At 45.3% G+C, this 22,020-nt stretch overlaps 1 protein-coding gene across 2 annotated transcripts in view; it reads right to left on the bottom strand.

Annotated features, from left to right (window-relative positions):
• slc41a2b (solute carrier family 41 member 2b) overlaps positions 1-22,020 on the bottom strand; it is an 86,828-nt gene that overhangs the window by 45,987 nt on the left and 18,821 nt on the right. For both annotated transcript variants that reach the window (XM_080518239.1, XM_080518240.1), the window contains exons 7-8: positions 7,919-8,066; positions 6,324-6,403 (exon numbers count right to left, since the gene is read on the bottom strand). In XM_080518239.1, coding sequence (XP_080374365.1) covers positions 6,324-6,403; positions 7,919-8,066 — 228 coding nt within the window. The remainder of the gene's footprint in view (positions 1-6,323; positions 6,404-7,918; positions 8,067-22,020) is intronic.

Raw genomic sequence — 22,020 nt, 5'->3', positions numbered from 1 at the left:
GAGGAACAGGCCCTTCAGTACTGGACATGGAGGAACAGGCCCTTCAGTATTGGGCATGTGGGAGGAAGAACAAGCCCTTCAGTACTGGACATGGAGGAGCAGGAACAGGCCCTTCAGGACATGAGGGAACAGGAACAGGCCCTTCAGGACATGAGGGAGCAGGAACAGGCCCTTCAGTGCTGTCGATGAGGGAGCAGGAACAGGCCCTTCAGTGCTGTCAATGAGGGAGCAGGAACAGGCCCTTCAGGACATGAGGGAGCAGGAACAGGCCCTTCAGTGCTGTCAATGAGGGAGCAGGAACAGGCCCTTCAGGACATGAGGGAGCAGGAACAGGCCCTTCAGGACATGAGGGAGCAGGAACAGGTCCTTCAGGACATGAGGGAGCAGGAACAGGCCCTTCAGTACATGAGGGATCAGGAACAGGTCCTTCAGTACATGAGGGATCAGGAACAGGTCCTTCAGTACTGTCGATGAGGAAGCAGGAACAGGCTGAAGCTGGTCTGCAGTACAGTAAAATCTCTTGTAAGGAAGTGTTGGGCCTGGAATCCATGCTCTCCTTCAAGCAGTTCTTCCCCAAGAGAACAGGCTGCAAGAACAATGTGAAGGTAATAAAACAGCAGGGGGGAGGACAGCAACCTGAGGGCTGCTAGCCCCAGGGCGGAAAAGCCCCATCATTGGTCGAACCTGACCCGGACACAGCAGGTGTCTGGGATGCAAACTTTGTCAAACTGCCTCACAACCAACTTCCCTCTGCTTCTCAAACTGGTCTCCTAGCAGGGAGCAGGTCTCTGCATCACCGGGAAGACCAAGAGAGCACAGAGTGGACCACAGAACCAAACCAAGGTTCAGCCCGCTGGCGCCCCTTGTGAGTGTGCGTGCGCTCCCCGCGAGTATCTCGCTGCCGCCTGCGTCAACTGATCGACATAAGTTCTCCATGTAGCCACATTTAGCATCCGAACCACTAACTTGTGCCGCCGTGATACATCCGTATCGTCACCGGAGTTTGACTGCATGTCTCAACATCCAGTTAAACTCCGGCATTACAATAATGATTTAATAGTGAGACTACTTGCTCTGAGTGTCCCACGCACAAGCACGCGACGGACACCTTGTTTATCTGGTCGCCGAGCAACCGCCACGCTCTTTGAGTCAAACGCCTGTGGTGGGTGTGTGGATCATCACAATCTCTCCTTACGCCCACCTGGTGGTCGTAACAAGTCATTGTGCTCTGCCCCTCATGGTCGTCATGGTCACCACCCCAAACCAGACGCCTGCCTCCTTCTGGTGTCCGTTGGAGATCGTTACACCCACTCACACTGACCCTCCAAAGTCCACCACCACCTGGTGGACACTCGTGGTCAATACATCCCCACTCAGACTCCCAAGCATGCAAATCAATTTTAAGGAGCTAAATTTAATGACGTGTGTCCAGATGAAGAATACCTGCGGCTGTTCTAACGTGGTAAATGAGGTGAAATGAAGAGATGTAGTGGTTGTTCTTCTCAGCAGGATTTGCAGGTTTGCACACAGACTGGAAGGTGGCGTATGTTTCATGATGCACAGAAGCAGAGGGCGCTCTGGGAGGAAGAACTATGTCAACAGAGGGGGAAACCTTGGTGTTCTGGACAACTGAAAACATTCATGATGTTGGTGCATAAAAACTCTGTCATTACAGAATTGTGCTTCACATTTGGGATGCTGAACACATTTTGTTTGAGCCGTCACTGATATTTTCATAGATCAAACTAGCTAGCATTAGCAGCATACACATAGTCTCCGTTTTCATTGTCAGTTTCTCTTGAAAACTGATCTTCCCTGGCTGCCAACATCGCTTCATTTCTTCCCAAAGGGATTATTTATTTATTTATCGTACATTGATTTAATCTCACTCTGGCAGTTCTTTGCAATGGCTGCACATGCAGGCACACACACACACACACACACATACACACACACACACACACACACACACACACACACACATACACACACACACACACACACACACACACACACCCTCTTTCTTTGTACATAGTGTTGCTGTTTAGTAGATTAGATCTCCATGTTTGATGACGTTTGTTACTTGATTGTGTTGGTTTATGATATGATTCCTGAATTATTTATGAATTAAAGCATTTGTGTAAATAAATGCCTCTTAGCTGAATTGATCAAGTCCTGGTATTTATTGTGTATTTATTGTTGACAATTCACTGGTTTGTAACAGTCTGAGCTAGAATCTCACACCTTCCTTGTTATTTAAGATTGTTATATTTTACACAGGAATATTAACTTTACTTAAATAACCTTTTTACAAACGAGACTGATATTTTGGTATTAGCTATTTCCAGTTTAGCTGGTGGTGCCCCAATTCCATTATTATTTGATAAATAACAAATTTGTTGTTAATTAGTAATTTTCCATTAATTAATCATTTTTGATCATTTATTAACTTTTGAGTAATTACTCAATTACTCTAGGTGTTGTTAATGAGTGAATGACAGTTTACTTCCATTAATAATTAAAATTTTTCATAAATTATTTCCAGTGATTTTTTACTTTTAGTAATCTATTACTTACAGTAATCTTAACGCTAATAACCAACCATGAATCCCAACAGAAGTAATTCTGGACGAGCCGGAAAATGAATCACTTTTCGAGCCATTTAAATTTTATTCTAGAATATTGGAGATGTGGACATTTTGTAAAGAAATCGTTGATATAAGACGTTATCAGGGATATAGCCAATGCCACATAGATGACTGAATAAAGAACAATAAAATTGTTCTGACTTTTCGTGTTTTCTCCTTTGTATTGTTGCTTAATGGAGTACTTTATATTTCACTTCAACTGTACCGTGGACATCTCTGAGCGAAGGTAATATATTTATTGACGTTCCTCCAGTTGTAAATCTATGTGATCCAGCAGAACAAGCACCAAAACAGCACAATGATTAATGAATAATGGCCATTTACACAGAATAACACAAAGGAAAAGAAAAAATGGAAAATGGAGTAATTTATAGTAAATATAGCTTCCCACCCACTGCCTTTTGAAGGTGGACAATGTTCAGTTTGGCTCGATTGGAAAAATATTCGGTAAACTTGACTATGAGTAAATAAACCTGAGGTGGTGTTTGTAATTCAGCCCATTTGAGGTGCAACTCACCTCCTCACAAATATGCAAGTTCAGCATTTACTTTAAAGCGAGTGTGAATCCATTATCCGGCAGTGAGCCGTCATGGGCGCCATCTTATAATGGATGGCTTGAACGTTTAATAACGTTTAATGTTGCAATCAACATGTGGCCCAAACTGTAAAGCTGTAGTTACGGCTTTTCTGTTACAGTCACAGAAGTTAAATAAACGAGTCATAATTTTTTACCTGAATGAAGCAATCGCAAGGTGGGTAAGATCCTAAAACCTTTTTGATCAAGCTCAAGAAAGGAATCTTGTCTTTGTGTATGGCAGTCTGTGTCTGTGTGAGATGGATTGGTGGGTTTTCTCCCACCGTTAGCCGAGACAAACTCCTGCTCCCACAACCTGAAGCTGGACAGGCTATATAGACAAACTGGGGATAAAGAGAGATGAAAATGCACATTTTGTTGTATCGACTCACTGGATCCAATTTAATCTGCCTGTCCTGTCGCTTTCACCATTTAAAAGCAGGTTTAGATTAGAGACTTGTGTTGTTTGTTTGTGTTACTTTATCTTTGTTTTGTTATGTACCCACATGTCCAAATTAAACCAAAGAAAATACAAATGGTTGGTCTTTGCTGATGGCTGAGCAGACACGTGAACGCAACTGTTGCACGAGAGAATTTATGCCGCAAACAAATGTCAGAGGCTGCTTCTGTCAGACGTCGCTCGGTCACAATGTTGTGATCCATCTATGACTAACGGCTATTTCATCCACAGAATAAATCAGTACCAAGTCCAGCCTCACTATTAGTATATGTGTAGTTAGCAAAGTTTTTTTTATTTCCCTCGTAGTCTGTATGTTTCCCCTTGGGGTCTGTGTCACTTCGATGTGTACCGTATTTTCTGCCCTATAAGGCGCACCGGGTTATAAGGCGCACCTACATTGATTGACATAATTTACAACTTCATTCATATATAAGGCGCACCACATTATAAGGCACATGGAATAGACCAGTGGTCAGCAACCTTTAAGCTCAAAGCCATTAGGTTACATTTTCCACTGATTCTAACACCCAGAGAGGTGCACGCACTTTATTTTGATAGTCCTACCTGCAGCCTATGCCAGGAGGACACTACACACTAAACCTTCTTCACTGCTGGTTGACAACTTACAACTACCGGTAATAAACTAAACTACATGAAGTAAGCAACAAAAACACAACACAACACAATTATTACCGACACCACAAACCAAATATAACCCCCAATAATTGCATTTAAAACACCACAAACAGCTGCAATGAATTATGGGAGTTTCTATCGGCTGCACTGAGGAGCTCAGGTTGAATTTGTCGCTGCAAGGCATGATGTCCCATCATGCCTTGCAGCGACAAATTCATGTTTTGTGTTGTTGGAGGTTATTGTGGGTTGTTGTTGGGCTTGGTGTTGTGTTGATTGTGTTTATGTGTTTTTGTTCCCCAGTTTAGGGAGTCATTATTTCATCTAGTTTATTTTGGTTTGTTAGAATGTTGGTGTGCAGCCATGAGTGATGAAGGTGTTGTGTGGAGTGTCGTCCGCTCTGAAGATCCGGTTGTGAAGTTAGAGTTGTCAAAATAAAAGCTTCTGGTGGTTCAGCTGTCAATTAGCAGTCTCAAGTAGAACAATCGTCCATATATAAGGCGCACCGGGCTATAAGGCGCACTGGCAGCTTTTGAGAAAATTTGAGGTATTTAGGTGCCTTATAGGGTGGAAAATACGGTAATTCTAAATGGCTGGAGGTGTGAGCAGCGTCGACACGGTGGCTCTGTGAAGACACTTTCACATCCATGCAGAGCCTTCATGTATCCTTTGCGTATGGAGGGAAAATGAGGTTTTAGATTAGAGATGCACAATGCATCAAAACTTTGTAATTATCACTGTCAACTCTGCTCAGCAATTTCAAAAGTTGAATTCACAGAAATTGTGTAATCAACCAATTGACACATTAGAATCCACTGACAGCCCTGATCACTGCATTTTCTGACGATAACATTACTCTTTTATATGTTTTGATGATGCCACTCATTTTAGGAAGCAGCTTGTATATGAAGATACACATATATCATATGTATTTGACAACAGAAAGCTGCTACCGCACCACTGAAAACACTCCATTACTAATGTATTTGACCAACAGAACAAGAGAAATGTCTGTACACAGCAGAATTAAAAGTAAATCTCACCAAATGTGCCTCAGAAAGCAGAAACAGAGTATCACAAAGAGTTCAGATTGTGTGAGAAAGTGTGTGGGAGTGGTCCTCAGGTCCTGGAGGGCTGAGCCCTGCATGTTTTCCATGTCTCCTTGCTTCAACATGTCATCATGCTTTCTGTCCAACTCGGTGATGAACCATTCTGACATTCAGGTGTGTTGAAGAAGGGACGCATTAAAAACATGCAGAGCTCGGCCCTGCAGGACCTGAGCTTGACACCCCTGCTCTGCATGATGCAGTTTTTGACAGAAGTGACTTATAGTCTGGAAAATGTAGTAATTTAAAGGAACATAACAGACCAAAAACTCCACAAACTGCTCTGCTCCAGCAGGAATCTGGAATAACAGATCTTAAAGCACTAACACATGAACGTCATCTATTTAAGGCTTTGTATTTATCATGTTTAAGATGTTTATCGTAATGCTGTGCAGCTCTGTTCTCGACATACCTGGACTGAGAGTGTCCACACTGTTCTGTGTTTAACCTCCAGCTCATTTAAGACCATGTTGATATTCAGAAAGCATTCCCATAACTTCAGCTTTTCAGACGTGGCGTTCCAGTCGGATGCGTACTGCAATCAGAGGATGTTGTTCACGTTGATGGAACATGCATGGACAAGCAGAGGACAGGGATTTACACGTGAAGGTCACCCGGCGCGGTACGTCCGTGCATGTAGAGTGATGGCAACTCGCTCTTACACTCCTGTGGTATGAGACAAAATGGGATGCTGCAGGTTTTCCACAAACGTGGGGTGGAGGATTATGGGGTTTTCTTTATATATTGTTCAAGCGTCTTCTAAATCCTCTGCTTGATTCCCTAGGCTGCTACACTCCAACCTTTGGTCGAGTCCCGACAGGCAATTACAAACCAACCAGCTCCACCTTGAAGCCACACGAAATAAAAAACAGCAAAAGGAAAGAAGCGGCATCAATACTCACCATTGATAACTGGGGTGTACACCACAATACCAGCCAGATTCGGGTCAGACACAGTTTTGTCCAGGATGAGACCTCCGATGCTGCAAAGCACAATATGGTTCGATCATGAACTCTCCTTTACTGGGTTTGTTTAGATTGTGGTGAAAGGGTGTGGGTGCTGCTCTATACACCAACCAGCCAGAACATGAGGGTGAGATCAGTTAAGATTTGCTATAAAGATGTGATTCATGATAAATATCTATAAATACTCAAGTAGATCATGTTCATGTTGTTTGCTGTGAGATTAGTTTTTCCAGTTCCCACTGGCAGATGCAGAGAACGTTTGTCGTGTCTGGCAAAATTTTCTTGGTTTTTTTTGTGACTTCTTCCCTGTCGCCACCAGGCCTGGTCGTCAATTTGTAAACAAAAATTGGTTAACTGTGCAATTTATATGAATCGATCTCAAATAATCACAATTTTCTTTAGATTTTAAAAATCTATCGTTTTGAATTTGCGGAGCATTAACGTACAGTGCATGTGAACTGGTCCATGTGAACGTCTGCGTATTCGCCATTGTTAATGCTTCTCACATATGGTTCTCTGCAGGCATGTGATTGTGGTTTCATTACAAAAACTACCAACAGTGCCAACTCGTGGACCACCATGCAAAATAGATTGTTTTCACTTGAAACGTTGTTGTGCAAACAAGGCCTTGATTTCTAAAAGCTACAGACCAGCTTTCATTCCCTACGTGCTTCAATGTACACTTTCCTGTACACTAAAGCTCCACCAGCCTTGGAGATGCTCGGACATAAGGCTGTGTGATTAATCAATATAAAATCATAATTGAATTATTTTAGTGGGCAATATTAATTTAGTGAAAATCAAGAAAATCGACTTTCTCATTAACTGGGATAACTCCAGCACGACTTTCACTCTCTCTCACTCTGTCTTAAGACAGTAATACGTGTCTCCTTCTTGTTCGAGAGCTCTACCGAAGCATTTTTTTTTTTTTGGCATCAGCTAAAAGAAAACAAGATTTTGCCTCAAGAGAAAGAAAGAACAGGCCAGTGGTGTGGAGATGTTGCGGCTTCGCTGAAACAGACAAAGATCAAACCACTCCTCGCCGTAAAGTTGGGCCAAGTCTTTTATTCCCAAACTTGCTGCATGCGTCCAGTTTTCTGTGAACTATTGTTTACTAGCCGCCTAATATCCCACCGACAGCACCAGCAGCGTTGACTTCAGGTGTCATTACGTCACGGCTGATTGAGTAAAATGGCCGAAGCCACTGTGAGTGTTAGCAGAGGCTGAAATACGGCACAATACAGAGAAGGTAGGCTTATTTCTGTTGGCGTCCACGGCCAGTATTTGTGTCCTCTCCCTGCTCTATTAAAGCCTGAGAGCTCGCGGTCCGCCACCCACACTGACTGTTAAGACACAGACAGAGCGAGCGAGACAATGAATCGCCATCCTTTCTGCTGGCTGAGTCTGAGAGCGCCGGGCTGGAGGGGACCCGAGGGTGGATGTGTTTATGGGATGAGTCACCAGGCAAAGCAGACCCAGGATAGCTTCTTTCTCCTCACCACATTCAAGACAACACACACACACACACACACCTGCTGATGACCATGGCAGTGATGACGGGCTCCCAGCCGGAGTAGAGCAGGGTGCGGCTGGCCGGGTGCTTGGAGGAGATGACGATCCACAGCGGGGTCAGACACATGAAGAAGGCGCAAACCAGCGAGGACACGTAAGGGTAGGAATCTGGACGGGGAGGAAGAAGACAGAGGGTCAATTTGCCTGCTCCAGTTATTTTTGTCTTCTCCGGGTGAAGCCAAGTACAGTTTTAACACCATATCATTTCTACTGATCATTTTTCTTGAAGTCTCAGTGAAAAGAATTCGCCAATAAATAAAGCAGCTGAAACTTCAGAGATGATCTGCTGGGATGTCAGTCAGTCAGGGTGTAAACGACGAGCAGCTGAATCCCTGTGAGCTGCTCCATTGCCAATGGACAAACTAACTTTCTTTTTCAGCAAAAATAGATGTGATGGTAGAATGCAGTATAAAATTCCTCTTCTTGCACATGCATCTCTAGACAAACAGGTTAGCAATAAGCAGCTCTATGCTTCCACATTGCTGCTTAGGGTCCTTGAGTCTCTATAAAGTAGAATGAAATCAGAGATTTTGGATGCCTGCCTCAGGTTGACCTGGACCCAGAGAAACACTAATGTTTCCAGAACACCTCCAATATTGAATGGAATCTCCCTTGGCCTATCCATATGTGGTGAAGGTCTCCACAAAATCCGTGCAGTAGTTTTGAAATAATCTTGGCAACAGTCATGCAGACAGACAGACAAACAAATATCTGTGGATGATTTTATGAAGTCCTTGGCAGACGTAACGAGAGTGCACTGAAGTGAATGCAGTGCGAGTGACCAGATGAGGCTGTGGATCCACTCAACTGGAATACCACATAATCCAGGAATCCCAATGACTCTGATCAAAGTTAGTAACTCTACCCAGTGTAAAGTCATCGCTATGACGACAGGGGAAGGCGTTCACACTCAGCTCACCAACAACGTGGTACCTTACTAAATCCCCTACTGCTTCATCTCATCAGAGTGAATAGAATTTACTAGAAGAGGCCAGCTGATGATAGATCAGTCCATGCAAGTTTTTGTGTGATCATATTGACTGTGCATAAATCACTATGATGTTTTGCATTTCTGCCATTTTGTGTGGTTTTGTGTATCCTGCTGCATATATGGTACATACAATATATGTGAACATTGTAAGAGTGTGGTATAGCTCGCAGGTTTTCTCCATCATTGTTTGAGTCTCTGCGTGTCTCTTCATTGTAGTCGTTGTTTGTGTCTGTTGTAGCTTTAAATCTCTGTGGGTTTGTGACTGATCATTTCCACTTTCTGTTGGAACAATGGTTTCACGTGGTGGTGCAGCAGTAGAGTCACCTCACACTGAGAAGGTTCAAATGCCAACTGCTCTCGCCCATGTAACCTGGGATTGGCTCCAACAACCTGCAACCCTCAATGGGATAAAACAGTGGAAAAGATGGATGGATGAATACATGGATGTATGGATGGATGAATGGATGGATGGTTCAAACTAATGTTGTTAAATGATCATTTTAAATCAGATTAATCACAGTGTTGCTGTGGATCCATTTTGACAATTCAGTTAAATATTTGTTTTTAATCTATATTAATTCAATTAAAACTTTATTTATATAGCACTAAATACGACACAGGCATTCCTAGGTGCTTTTAACAGAGAAAAGAGAAAAATCCAATGGCTCCACATGAGCAAGCAGGTTTATTTGTGACTGTGGAAAGAAAAACTCCCTCCAACAAGAGGAAACCTTTGTAGAAACCAGAGTCAGAGGTGGAGGAATTCTGTGGACCGGTTGGGGTGAAAGGATGGAGGAGAGGAGAGGAGAGGAGAGGAGAGGAGAGGAGAGGGAAGACAGAGAGATAGACTGGGTGGGGAGATACAAACCTCGATTCGGGTAATCGGCAAGAAACAGACCCTGGTCTGGGTAGAGAGCGGTAGAGCGAGGTGTAGAGAGAGAAAGAAAGAGGTAGAGAGAGGTAGAGAAAGAGGTAGAGCGAGGTGTAGAGAGAGAAAGAAAGAGAGGTAGAGAGAGGTAGAGAAAGAGGTAGAGAGAGGTAGAGCGAGGTGTAGAGAGAGAAAGAAAGAGGTAGAGAGAGGTAGAGAAAGAGGTAGAGCGAGGTGTAGAGAGAGAAAGAAAGAGAGGTAGAGAGAGGTAGAGAAAGAGGTAGAGAGTGGTAGAGCGAGGTGTAGAGAGAGAAAGAAAGAGAGGTAGAGAGAGGTAGAGAAAGAGGTAGAGAGCGGTAGAGAGAGGTGTAGAGAGAGAAAGAAAGAGGTAGAGAGAGGTAGAGAAAGAGGTAGCGAGCGGTAGAGAGAGGTGTAGAGAGAGAAAGAAAGAGGTAGAGAGAGGTAGAGAAAGAGGTAGAGAGAGGTAGAGCGAGGTGTAGAGAGAGAAAGAAAGAGGTAGAGAGAGGTAGAGAAAGAGGTAGAGAGAGGTGTAGAGAGAGGTAGAGCGAGGTGTAGAGAGAGAAAGAAAGAGAGGTAGAGAGAGGTAGAGAAAGAGGTAGAGAGTGGTAGAGCGAGGTGTAGAGAGAGAAAGAAAGAGAGGTAGAGAGAGGTAGAGAAAGAGGTAGAGAGTGGTAGAGCGAGGTGTAGAGAGAGAAAGAAAGAGAGGTAGAGAGAGGTAGAGAAAGAGGTAGAGAGTGGTAGAGCGAGGTGTAGAGAGAGAAAGAAAGAGAGGTAGAGAGAGGTAGAGAAAGAGGTAGAGAGCGGTAGAGAGAGGTGTAGAGAGAGAAAGAAAGAGGTAGAGAGAGGTAGAGAAAGAGGTAGAGAGCGGTAGAGAGAGGTGTAGAGAGAGAAAGAAAGAGGTAGAGAGAGGTAGAGAAAGAGGTAGAGCGAGGTGTAGAGAGAGAAAGAAAGAGAGGTAGAGAGAGGTAGAGAAAGAGGTAGAGAGCGGTAGAGCGAGGTGTAGAGAGAGAAAGAAAGAGGTAGAGAGAGGTAGAGAAAGAGGTAGAGCGAGGTGTAGAGAGAGAAAGAAAGAGAGGTAGAGAGAGGTAGAGAAAGAGGTAGAGAGAGGTAGAGCGAGGTGTAGAGAGAGAAAGAAAGAGGTAGAGAGAGGTAGAGAAAGAGGTAGAGCGAGGTGTAGAGAGAGAAAGAAAGAGAGGTAGAGAGAGGTAGAGAAAGAGGTAGAGAGTGGTAGAGCGAGGTGTAGAGAGAGAAAGAAAGAGAGGTAGAGAGAGGTAGAGAAAGAGGTAGAGAGCGGTAGAGAGAGGTGTAGAGAGAGAAAGAAAGAGGTAGAGAGAGGTAGAGAAAGAGGTAGCGAGCGGTAGAGAGAGGTGTAGAGAGAGAAAGAAAGAGGTAGAGAGAGGTAGAGAAAGAGGTAGAGAGAGGTAGAGCGAGGTGTAGAGAGAGAAAGAAAGAGGTAGAGAGAGGTAGAGAAAGAGGTAGAGAGCGGTAGAGAGAGGTGTAGAGAGAGAAAGAAAGAGGTAGAGAGAGGTAGAGAAAGAGGTAGAGAGCGGTAGAGAGAGGTGTAGAGAGAGAAAGAAAGAGGTAGAGAGAGGTAGAGAAAGAGGTAGAGAGCGGTAGAGAGAGGTGTAGAGAGAGAAAGAAAGAGGTAGAGAGAGGTAGAGAAAGAGGTAGAGAGCGGTAGAGAGAGGTGTAGAGAGAGAAAGAAAGAGAGGTAGAGAGAGATGTAGAGAGAGTAAGAGAGGCAGAGCGAGAGGTAGAGAGAGATTCGGGGAGGGGGTGTTTAAAAACAGCCCTAACTGTAAGCTTTAGCAAATAGAAAAGTTTTAAGTCTGGTCTTAGAAGTAGAGACTGTTTCAGCCTCCATAACTGAAACTGGATCTGGTTCCACAAGACGGGAACTTGAGAGCTGAAGGCTCCGCCTCCATTCTGCTTTTAGAAAACCTAGGAACCTCCAGTAAGCAGCACTCTGAGAACCAAGAGTTCTTCTTGGAAGATAAGGGACTACCGTCCCGCCCTACGACACTCCGCGACAGAAAGTGCTGTGGAACTACGCCTTTAGACAGCCTTTACACTATCAGTGTAATGCGATCCATCAGATTTGTTTTCTCTTATGTGACACAGATCAGGTTGAGGATCTGCCTTCTATATCTTTGGGAGAGGAGGAAATAATGATGGTCCTTTTCCTCTTCTCTGCCTAGAAGTCCTGCCAATGTTTGTCTCTCTTCTCAGGCCACCACAACACTGGCACCAAGCATCCATCACACATGATTTCTCAGTTAACGCTTGCTTGATAAAATATATGTAAACACATGGTTAAAAAAAAATCTGACTGAGGCAGCAAGTCGGATCTGGGCATCGAAAACTTGCAGTGCCTTAGTGTCGGTATCGTGTTGCATATCGGTGGTCTTTTTGAGTGTCACTGTGTACTCACTTTAAATCAATCTGAGGCTATTTTGAAAGTCTTGCTGTTATTTTACTCTCAGTGTTTATTTGAGACTTTGTGGCCCTAAAGGGCTACATGAAATCCCTTTAAATTTCTTGCACATCCATGTATTATGTAAACATCCCCACAAGCAGTCTGAATCCCGATACACACAGAACGAAGAGTGATTATGAGTTTAACCTGTGAAACTGATAATTCACCAAAATGATTTAACACAAATTAAATCACTCTGATATGGCTGAAGTAAGATAATATATAATAAAATATTCAAGCACCCCTCTGGACCTCCACTTCTTTCCGTTCAGAGAGTTTGCATAAACAAGTGCTGATCATTCATTTCAAAGAGCACCTTTTCAACAGAGCTTCATCAAACTAAATGAATGAGGCCTTGGAAAGGCTTCAAATTACACACTTCACGTCTCTGCAAGAGAGAAATGGTGCAGGGAGCACCTGAGGACAGGTTTAGGTGATATTGAGCTTATATGGATGGACTCCCATCACCAAAGACTTACTTGACAGCAATGCACTGACCATGTCTGTCTTATCCCTGTGGGTAAAGTCAGACTGCATGTTGGGCTCATTGAGTTAACGATACAAACAGACTTCACGAGGAAACTTTGTTCAGAAATACAGCCCCAACATAACAATGGTGTTAGTGCAAGGAGGAGAAAACAGGAAGTAGGGACGTTTTAGAGCCACCGAAGAGGACTTTTCTTAAACTTATATGGAGTTGTATGTTTGGTTTGATCTTTGTTCTGTGTTCTCAGTCTTATGCGTTAAATCAGCCAAACATCTTGTACCAGACACGGCAGAGAGCACAAGTAGACTATTAAGCAGCTGTTCCACCGCACAGTACGTGGCGGCGCGGGGCAGAGCAGGAGGTTACGGTACGGCAAAGCTCACCCAGGACCAACTCCATCATGCAGTCCCACAACAGAAAGTAAGGCAAAAATGTAGGATTACCATAGCAACAACACATCATCAGTAGGGTAAAACTAACGTGTCCCACGACGGTCTAATCCCAGCTCACGTTTCCCAATAGTGGGTGAACAATCCAACGCTTGGTGAATTCTGCTTCACAATGAGAGGAAGAGCCGACATCGAACAACAACGGAGGGTTAATGGCCGATGAAATTATTAAATATCGCAGGCAAGTCGAGAGTGACGATAGTCACTACCAATCAGCAGACGGCGACACCGTCTCTCCTCTTCACAGATCCATTCCTCGGTGGTCCGTACCTCAACGGAGGGGTAGCGAAAGATCGCACCCGGCGGTCGCGGGTTGTTTCCGTACCATTCACAACTTTTAAGTCGGACCGCGCGAAAACCCGTCCTGCCCCGCACCAATCTGTGACAGAAAGTGCGGTGCTTGAAAGTGCACTTCACTTTCAAGCTTCTGTCACTCAGGCTCACGTGTCACAAACATGCAAAAGAGCATTTCTTTTTCCCCCATTGTCCCGTTCGGCAGCATGGACAAACAACATGTGATTGAGAGCCTTCCGGTGTCAGAAAAGTTTTTGCTTTTGCAACAGAAAGAGACTGTTGCTGCCTTTATTAGAAGTTGGCATGGCTGCTGTACATGACCAGGGGGGGAAACTCAAACAGAGAGAGAAGAGAGAAGATTGAGGGGAGATAGTGGGGGTGGGGACAACAGACAGTACCCTTGTTAGTGCTACATATAATATTTACAGTTATCACATTTAGTAGGAATGCTCCATCAGGTTTTCTGCTGCCGATCACATAGATCGGCTGTAAACTTTTTATTTTTTTAGTTATGATGAGTGCTACTGGTAAGATGATTTGGAAAAAAGGTAACGATAAAATCACTTAATTTAGACAAAAGGATGGTTTTACGTTTGCAAGAGAAAAAATACATAAACCTTGCAGGGGCTATGCTGCAACTATTTAGTCAAAGAACAAGTGACAAACACTGAAGATGACCTGCTATCAGGAACACAAGCTCTAACAGATAGTATATACAACATCACCGGGTTAAATACTGCAAAAGAATCTAATAAATAAAAGGCAATATATTTCAACACTGCCTAAATCAAATAATGTCAGTACACTGTGTGGAGCTCTGGCGGGGCTACGTCAGTACACTGTGTGGAGCTCTGGTGGGGCTACGTCAGTACACTGTGTGGAGCTCTGGCGGGGCTACGTCAGTACACTGTGTGGAGCTCTGGTGGGGCTACGTCAGTCCACTGTGTGGAGCTCTGGCGGGGCTACGACAGTACACTGTGTGGAGCTCTGGTAGGGCTACATCACTACACTGTGTGGAACTCTGGCGGGGCTACGTCAGTACACTGTGTGGAGCTCTGGCGGGGCTACGTCAGTCCACTGTGTGGAGCTCTGGTGGGGCTACGTCACTACACTGTGTGGAGCTCTGGTAGGGCTACATCACTACACTGTGTGGAGCTCTGGTGGGGCTACGTCAGCGTAATGTTTACGTCTCAGTAGGGCGTAGCGAGGCTCCAGGTGAGAGACGGAGGTCAGAACCTGGTCAACTCGTCCCAGGAACTCAGTGATGTTCCTGGTGGTTTGCTGAACCTTCTGACCGTCTCTCATGAGGACGAGTGTCGCCAGCGTGAGCTGCGTTAAAACCGCCTCAGACTCACCGTACTCCGTCAAGTGTTGGTTCTTCAAATGTCGGACCAGGTTTGTTGTGTTGAAGCCTGTTAAAGCGCTTCCCCCGCCACGTAGTTTTACACTGCATTGTTGCAGGATGTAAACTTTACATCACTCTCACACATCTTAAAAAAGTTCCACACGGCCAACATGTTTATTGTTGATGTTTGCAGCCTGCGCAGTGTGAAAGAATTCACATTTTCTTGAATAGAAATTTAAAGTTTTATTTGTACTGTGGTTTTGATTCCTTAAAAATAAATCAGTGTTCGACACCTGATTGGTTACTGAGTTTTGATTTACTTCAAAACTTGTTCAGTACAATTAGTGTATAAGATTTATCAATACAGTGAGCAGACGACACATTCTATTCTTTCTTGTCTTCATTTTTAATTTTTATTCCTCATTTGCAGTTTGACTGTTTGCACTACTTTTTTAAATATATTTAAATACGTTTTTTTTAAATGCCTTTTTAACCAGTTGCTAAGCAACGACATTTCGTTGCCAGTTCCTCACTGTGTGATGTCCTGTGCAATGACAATAAAGAAAGTCTAAGTCTAAGTCTTTTTATGTTTGCTGGTGAAGTAATCCAAAAGTAACTAAAAGTACTCTGGTATGTAACTTTTTTATTCTCGTACTTGGAGTAAGTTACTGATTCTATTTTTTGACAGGTAACTTGTAATTGTAATGGATTACAGTTTTAAAGTAACCTTCCCAACCCTGACCGTCAGATGATAAATGAGGGAAAGTCTGAAAACTGGAAAAGTATCATTCTCCCAGCGTTCCGATCTATACAATACGAGTTATTCTGCACACGTTTGATGGCAATATGAAAAGACAACTATTATATTCTCAAATCTGTTGCGTATCTGATGTCAAACACTTTGGTAGTCATATTGAATATGGCAAAAGTGTGAACTGGCGTGGTTAAACCCATTTGTAGAGGGAATATTAGGAATAGTCAATCTTCCAGCTGCTGTGAATGCTCATATTATATGAGTTTGTCTTGGATATCCTCATAAGGTCTTCTACTCCTGGTACAACAGACTTGGTAGAAAGAGGCTTGTGTCAAATTACACAAATGCAATATGAGCGTTTGCAGTTTGGTTCAGTTAAAGATAAGTTTTAGAAAAAATGTGGGCCTTCAAGTAGAGGGAATCTTAATGAGACAAATGCTAAAACTTGTTTCAGGCTAAAGAAGACAAATACATTAGTGGAGAGAAACTATGAATCAAGAAAGGCTACTTTTGTGGCGTTTTAAATCAGAAGAATAACTCTGAGAATTACTATCACGTGTCTCCTCAAATTGTACTCACTACAGCTATGTTTTTCAGCCGATTAACGGAAAATCAGTGTCTCCAAAAAGTGGTTGAAATGAATACATTTGCAGTGTTCATAAAACACAGAGAGATCCTGTACTCAAAAAGATTCTTTTTTAAGACCAAAAAGAAGGATAGAAATGTCTGTTCTTCTCATTTTGCAGCTCTATTCCCTCTTTGACTTCTCTGTTGAGCATATTTGCCCATTTCCTTCGTGGCAGACTCCTTGTGGGGCTCTCAGCCTGTGGTTGGTACCACTGAAGCCTCTTCCACAGGTGTAGATGTGGCCAACGTGTCAGGATCCCAGTCTAGACCAAACACCTCTTTGCTAATTTGACCCGATTGTGGTTGCGTCTCCTCATTTGTCTCCTCTCGCAGACTGTCCTGACACGGCTCCAGTGTTGCCACATCAACACAAACATGCACATTGTGCATGCTGGCAGAGTCTGGCCCCATTTCCTGAGCTTGTATCCGCCGCCCTGCCCTCTCACTACAGCACCCGTAACAATCCTGTTTGCTCAAAGCACTCCGAAAATAAACCCCACCAGACTCCACTGTCCCTATTCGGTTGAATTCCTTCAAAACTAAATATATATATGATAATAGTGTGGGTTAAATACTTGGTGTGTGTGTGCGTGTGTGTGCGTGTGTGTACTCTGGCTCATGAACAACGGAGTGACTGTCTCTGAGGGCAGCAGCCAGTCTGTTGTGACCTGCCAAGGAAATATGAAATCTACAGAGTGCTTCATGAATGTACCTCTCAGGACTACACAGCATCTTTCATGGTGGAGAACGGGGATGTCACACAGGCTGCCGTGTGTGTAGCTTTCCAGGGGAAATCTCTTCGGTCTGTTCAGGAGGTGCTCCTCGAGTTTGGGTTCAACCATGCGAAGTGTGTGCAGGGAGGAAGAGAGTGCTGCAGAGTGAGGCTGGAGCAACCTCTACTGGCAGGCTAAAGGAAGTGCACATATTCTAATAAAAAAATATATGTGGTGTTAATTGTGCTTTGGTTTCCTTCAAACCGGAACTCAACATTAGTAGAAATCAAAACAGGGTGATGCTTTATTTATAGAGATACACACTCAAATATGGAGCGAGTTTGTTTTGGACAGACAGACAGACAGACAGACAGACAGACAGACAGACAGACAGACAGACAGACAGACAGACAGACAGACAGACAGACAGACAGACTGTCATGGACATACAGAGTGATATACAGATGAATTTTATATACAGACAGCGCTATCTAGATAGCTAGCTAGATAAAACAGATAGTTATGTAGAGAAATAATTATATAGATATGTAGTAATAAAAGTTAGTTATATAGAGATAGTCATATATATAATATATTTATATAGAAAGTTATGTAGAGAGACATGTTGGGATCTCACAAGACCACAGAAAGTTTGCTCATTTCTAAGGAAAGACAATGTTCCTATGTCATGATACAGTCATGACATATGAGTTCTGACCCAGGAATGTGATTAACCATCACACCCAGTGGGGGGACCTTTTGCCACAGCAGACCCTCCCCCACTTTCTGCTCACAAGACGCTTCCCCCCATGCACTCAGCCAGTCACTGATTGGTTGAAGCTCTCAGGATTCAACACCTTCGAATCCACACACTTGCAAAAAAAGCCTGAAAAAACCAGTCTTGGGGTGAGTCTTGCAGAGCTTTCTCCTGTGAACACTGTGGGAAGAGCTGCTTCCCAGCAGCTTAGCTCACCCAGTGTTAGCATCCAGCTAACACCAGAGGCCTCCAACCAGGGGCCTTCACTCCTCAACTCCTCTGCTGACCCACCACGAGGGTCAGACCTTCCCCTGATCCAGAGACCAGCACCCAGAGTCTGATCTCCCATCAACCAGGAAAACCAACCAGTTCCTCCAGGACGGACCAGGGAAACGACGCCTCACAGAACTTCTTTGTGTTTTCCTCAACCAGCAGGAAAACCATCACAGACCTGAGCGACCAGCTCCTCAGTCTGGACAAAAGGAACAACCAGGAGCTGCAAAGAAGGACTCCTGAAACATCAACTTCATCTTCTTCTCCTCAGCCTGCAGAACCAGCAACCACAGTTAGCAGGAGGTGCTAACTACAGGAGAAGACACCAGCTTCCCTCCAGCAGGACAACAACTGAACTCCTTCAAGGAAGTGGGAACAACAACTGGGCTTTACCTGAGATTACTTAAACCTGATGCTATGATAGAACTGTTTAACTTTATGAAGATGTGTTGATTCTGTTACAGTGATTGAGTTCTATAGATAATGATATTAGGAGCAGTTATCAACCTGTAAACCAACGTTAGCTCTGCCACAGACACGGGGTCTGCATGCTAATCTTTGCTTTACTAACTAGTTAACTCACAATCCTACACATATCACATCAAAGACAACATCACACAGTAACTGAACACCATCTGACGACTCCTGACGTTTTACAAAACAAGTCTCATTCACATCAACTCATTCTAGAAATGGTCCTTTAGCAGAGACACACAGGAAGCAGATGCTAAAGACTAGCTTCCATGTTCCATTGTTCTCCAGCACATGGTGGAGACCCAGGACAGACCTCCTGCTCTCTGATAACCTCCATTTGAATGTAGTTTCTTGTGATCCGCCATCTTGTTTTGTAGTTCATCACACGTCTCACACACACACACACTCCCTCCATCTCTCTCTCTCATTCTCTCTCCACACACACACACACACACACACACACACACACACACACACACACACACACACACACACACACACACACACACACACACACACACACACACACACACACACACACACACACACACACACACACACACACACACACACACACACACACACACACCAAGCTATACATCGGTAGTTAGAATCTGTGTTTTATTTGTTTTCATTGTAAATAAATATAATTTTGCCATCATACTTGCTGTGTTATTAATGAGCACAAAGGTGAATGAAATGTCGACTCTTCTGTGTCAAGAACTCCAAAATCATTCAATCTTTATTGTTAATTCTGGTAATGGTAATTAATTAAACTATTAAATCAAATTCCTGATTAACTGTATAGTATATCATATGAGACTGATGGAACTGAATTGGCTATCATTTCCTGTTTAGACAGGTGGAGCTCCGAGGTTCTGGTACAGATCAGATTAAATCTCAATAACATTATTAATAACTATCTTTGATAATTATTAATCATTATCGATAGCCAAACACAACATAAATAGTGATCCTTGTGAGGTAAAAAAATCCCTACAGATAGTAATAGGGATATATGTTATATCACGTATATAGAAAGAAGTACACACTGAACTAGACAAAGAGTTACATTGAGAAATAGATTGTTATATATAGAGAGATGTGAGGATCCACACCTGGCTCCACCACCGGATCCTCCCTCACTGACACTCATGCAGGTAATTTACTGATTGATTGCTCCACCTCTTAAGCCCTGCAGTGCGGCGGGTCCGGTGCCAGAAGATTGCGTTCTCACCCGAGTCACCAGCTTCTCTCGTGCGCTCCACAGCTCCCCGCTCTGAGCTCTGTCAGCCAGCCTCCTCTCCACCCAGCGCTCTCTCCTGCTGCAGTCCTTGTGCACTCCACGGCTCCTCGCTCCAAGCGTCCTTGGTGCTCCTCCTCTCAGTGCAGTGCTCCTTCTTGCTGCGGTCCTCTCATCTGTGCGCTCTGCACCCCAGATTCTCCGACCCTCATCTCCCAGGTTGTGCAATATAAATAAACTGTTGCTAATTGCACCCGCTCTGCCTCCTGGTCTGCTTCTGGGTTTCAGAACGCTACACACCGGCTCCTAGCCTTAACAGAATCTTCTGGTCAAACATGAACCCAGCAGACCTCGACCCGGTGATGGAAGCCCTCTCCTCCCAGGGGGCGCTACTCGATTGGCATGATCGCCTGCTACAGGAGCTCGCTACCTCCATCCAGGACATTCACCAGCGGCTGGTCCAGCAGTCTTCTACCATCCCACCCGACGCTTCCGTGTCAGATCCCGGCGCCACCCACCCCTCCGTAGGTATGGGCGACTCTTCCCCCGGCAAGGAGCCCTTCGTTCCCCCACTAGAACCATACGGTGGGGAACTAGGCTCCTGTGATCAGTTCCTGCTAAAGTGCCGCCTCGTCTTCGACCTCCAGCCCTCCCAACTATCCCTCGGCTTGGGCCAAGATCGCCTACACCACCAACCTTCTGCGACGGAAGGCGGCTCGGTAGGTGACGGCACTCTGGAACAATGACTCCCCGGTAATTCAGACCTGGGCCCACTTTACCGGGGAGCTTAAGAAGACATTCAACCAACCAGTAAAAGGAAGGGAGGCATCGCGGCAGCTTCTCTCACTCTCCCAGGACACCATGTCAGCGGCCGACTACTCGGTTGTGTGCCAGATCCTGGTGCAGGAGTGTGGGTGGCATGACGAGGCTCTCCAGGGAATCTACGCCCAGAGTTTCTCGGAGAGACTCAAGGACCAACTGGCTCCTTGGGACGAACCCTCCCCCCTCGAGGACTCCCTCCTAACTCATCCGGTTGTCCAAGCGGAGTTGTCCAAGCGGAGTTGTCCAAGCGGAGTTGTCCAAGCGGAGTTGTCCAAGCGGAGTTGTCCAAGCGGAGTTGTCCAAGCGGAGTTGTCCAAGCATCGGGAGTCATCTGCTGACACCTGGCAAGTCAGCAGATGAGCTGAAGCAGCTGGGGCGGGCCCATCTCGACCCCCGAGAGCGACGCCAGCGCATCCAGAACCAGCTGTGTCTCTACTGTGGTGAAGCGTGACATCTTCGGGACTCCTGCCCGAGCCTACCAAAAAGATGCGGCTCATCAGTGACCGGGAACCCTCTGACGAGCCATATCTCCCATATCCGGAGTCCCTCTGCACGGATGAAGGTGCCCGCTAGCCTCCACAGGGATCAACACTCTGCGACCCTTCCAGCACTGGTGGACTCGGGAGCTGACGACAACTTTGTGGACACCGGGGTGGAGGCCCAGCTCAGACTGACACTGGAGCTCCTGCCTTCTCTCCAATGCCCTGGACAGCCGGATGATTTCCCGGCTTACCCACCACACAACAGCTCTCACTCTGGTCATCTCCAGGAACCACCAAGAGACTCTCCAGCTGCTGGTGATCCCTTTCTCACGCCCCTTGTCCTTGGTTACATTGGGACACTCTGGGATACATTTGTTACTCTGGGACATTGAGGCGACCGTCTGGGAGGTCCAGGGAGCAGATCCAGGTACTGGTCCCCCGGATCGCATTTATGTTCCGGACTCCGTGCGCTCCCAGGTCCTTCAGTGGGGTCAAGGCTCCAAACTCACATGCCATTCTGGAGCAATGTGCACCCTCTCCTTCCTCCAGCGGCGTTTCTGGTGGCCTGGCATGGCCCGGGAGGTTTGGGAGTTTGTCGCAGCCTGCTCCGTCTGTGCCCGCAGTAAGTCCCCCATTAACCCCGGTCGCCTTCTGCGACCACTGCTGATTCCTGGTCGGCCCTGGTCCCACATCACCACGGACTTCATCACTGGGCTCCCACCTTCTGATGGGAACACCAGCATCCTGACCATAATGGACCATTTTTCGAAGCCCGTCCACTATGTCCCTCTCCGGAAGTGCCCGGGAGACGGCCGACCTCCTCGTCCTCCATGTATTCAGGTTCCACGGCATTCCCATGGACATTGTGTCCGACCGAGGACCTCAATTCACCTCCCCATCCCGGGTATGGAAAGCCTGCTGCTCGGCCCTGGTGGCGACGGCCAGCCTCTCCTCTGGATATCACCCCCAGATGGAGTGGGCGAACC

This window comes from Blennius ocellaris (genome assembly GCF_963422515.1).
Source record: "Blennius ocellaris genome assembly, chromosome: 22".
Classification (NCBI taxonomy): Eukaryota; Metazoa; Chordata; class Actinopteri; order Blenniiformes; family Blenniidae; genus Blennius; species Blennius ocellaris.
This window is presented reverse-complemented; position numbering and strand designations above follow the sequence as displayed.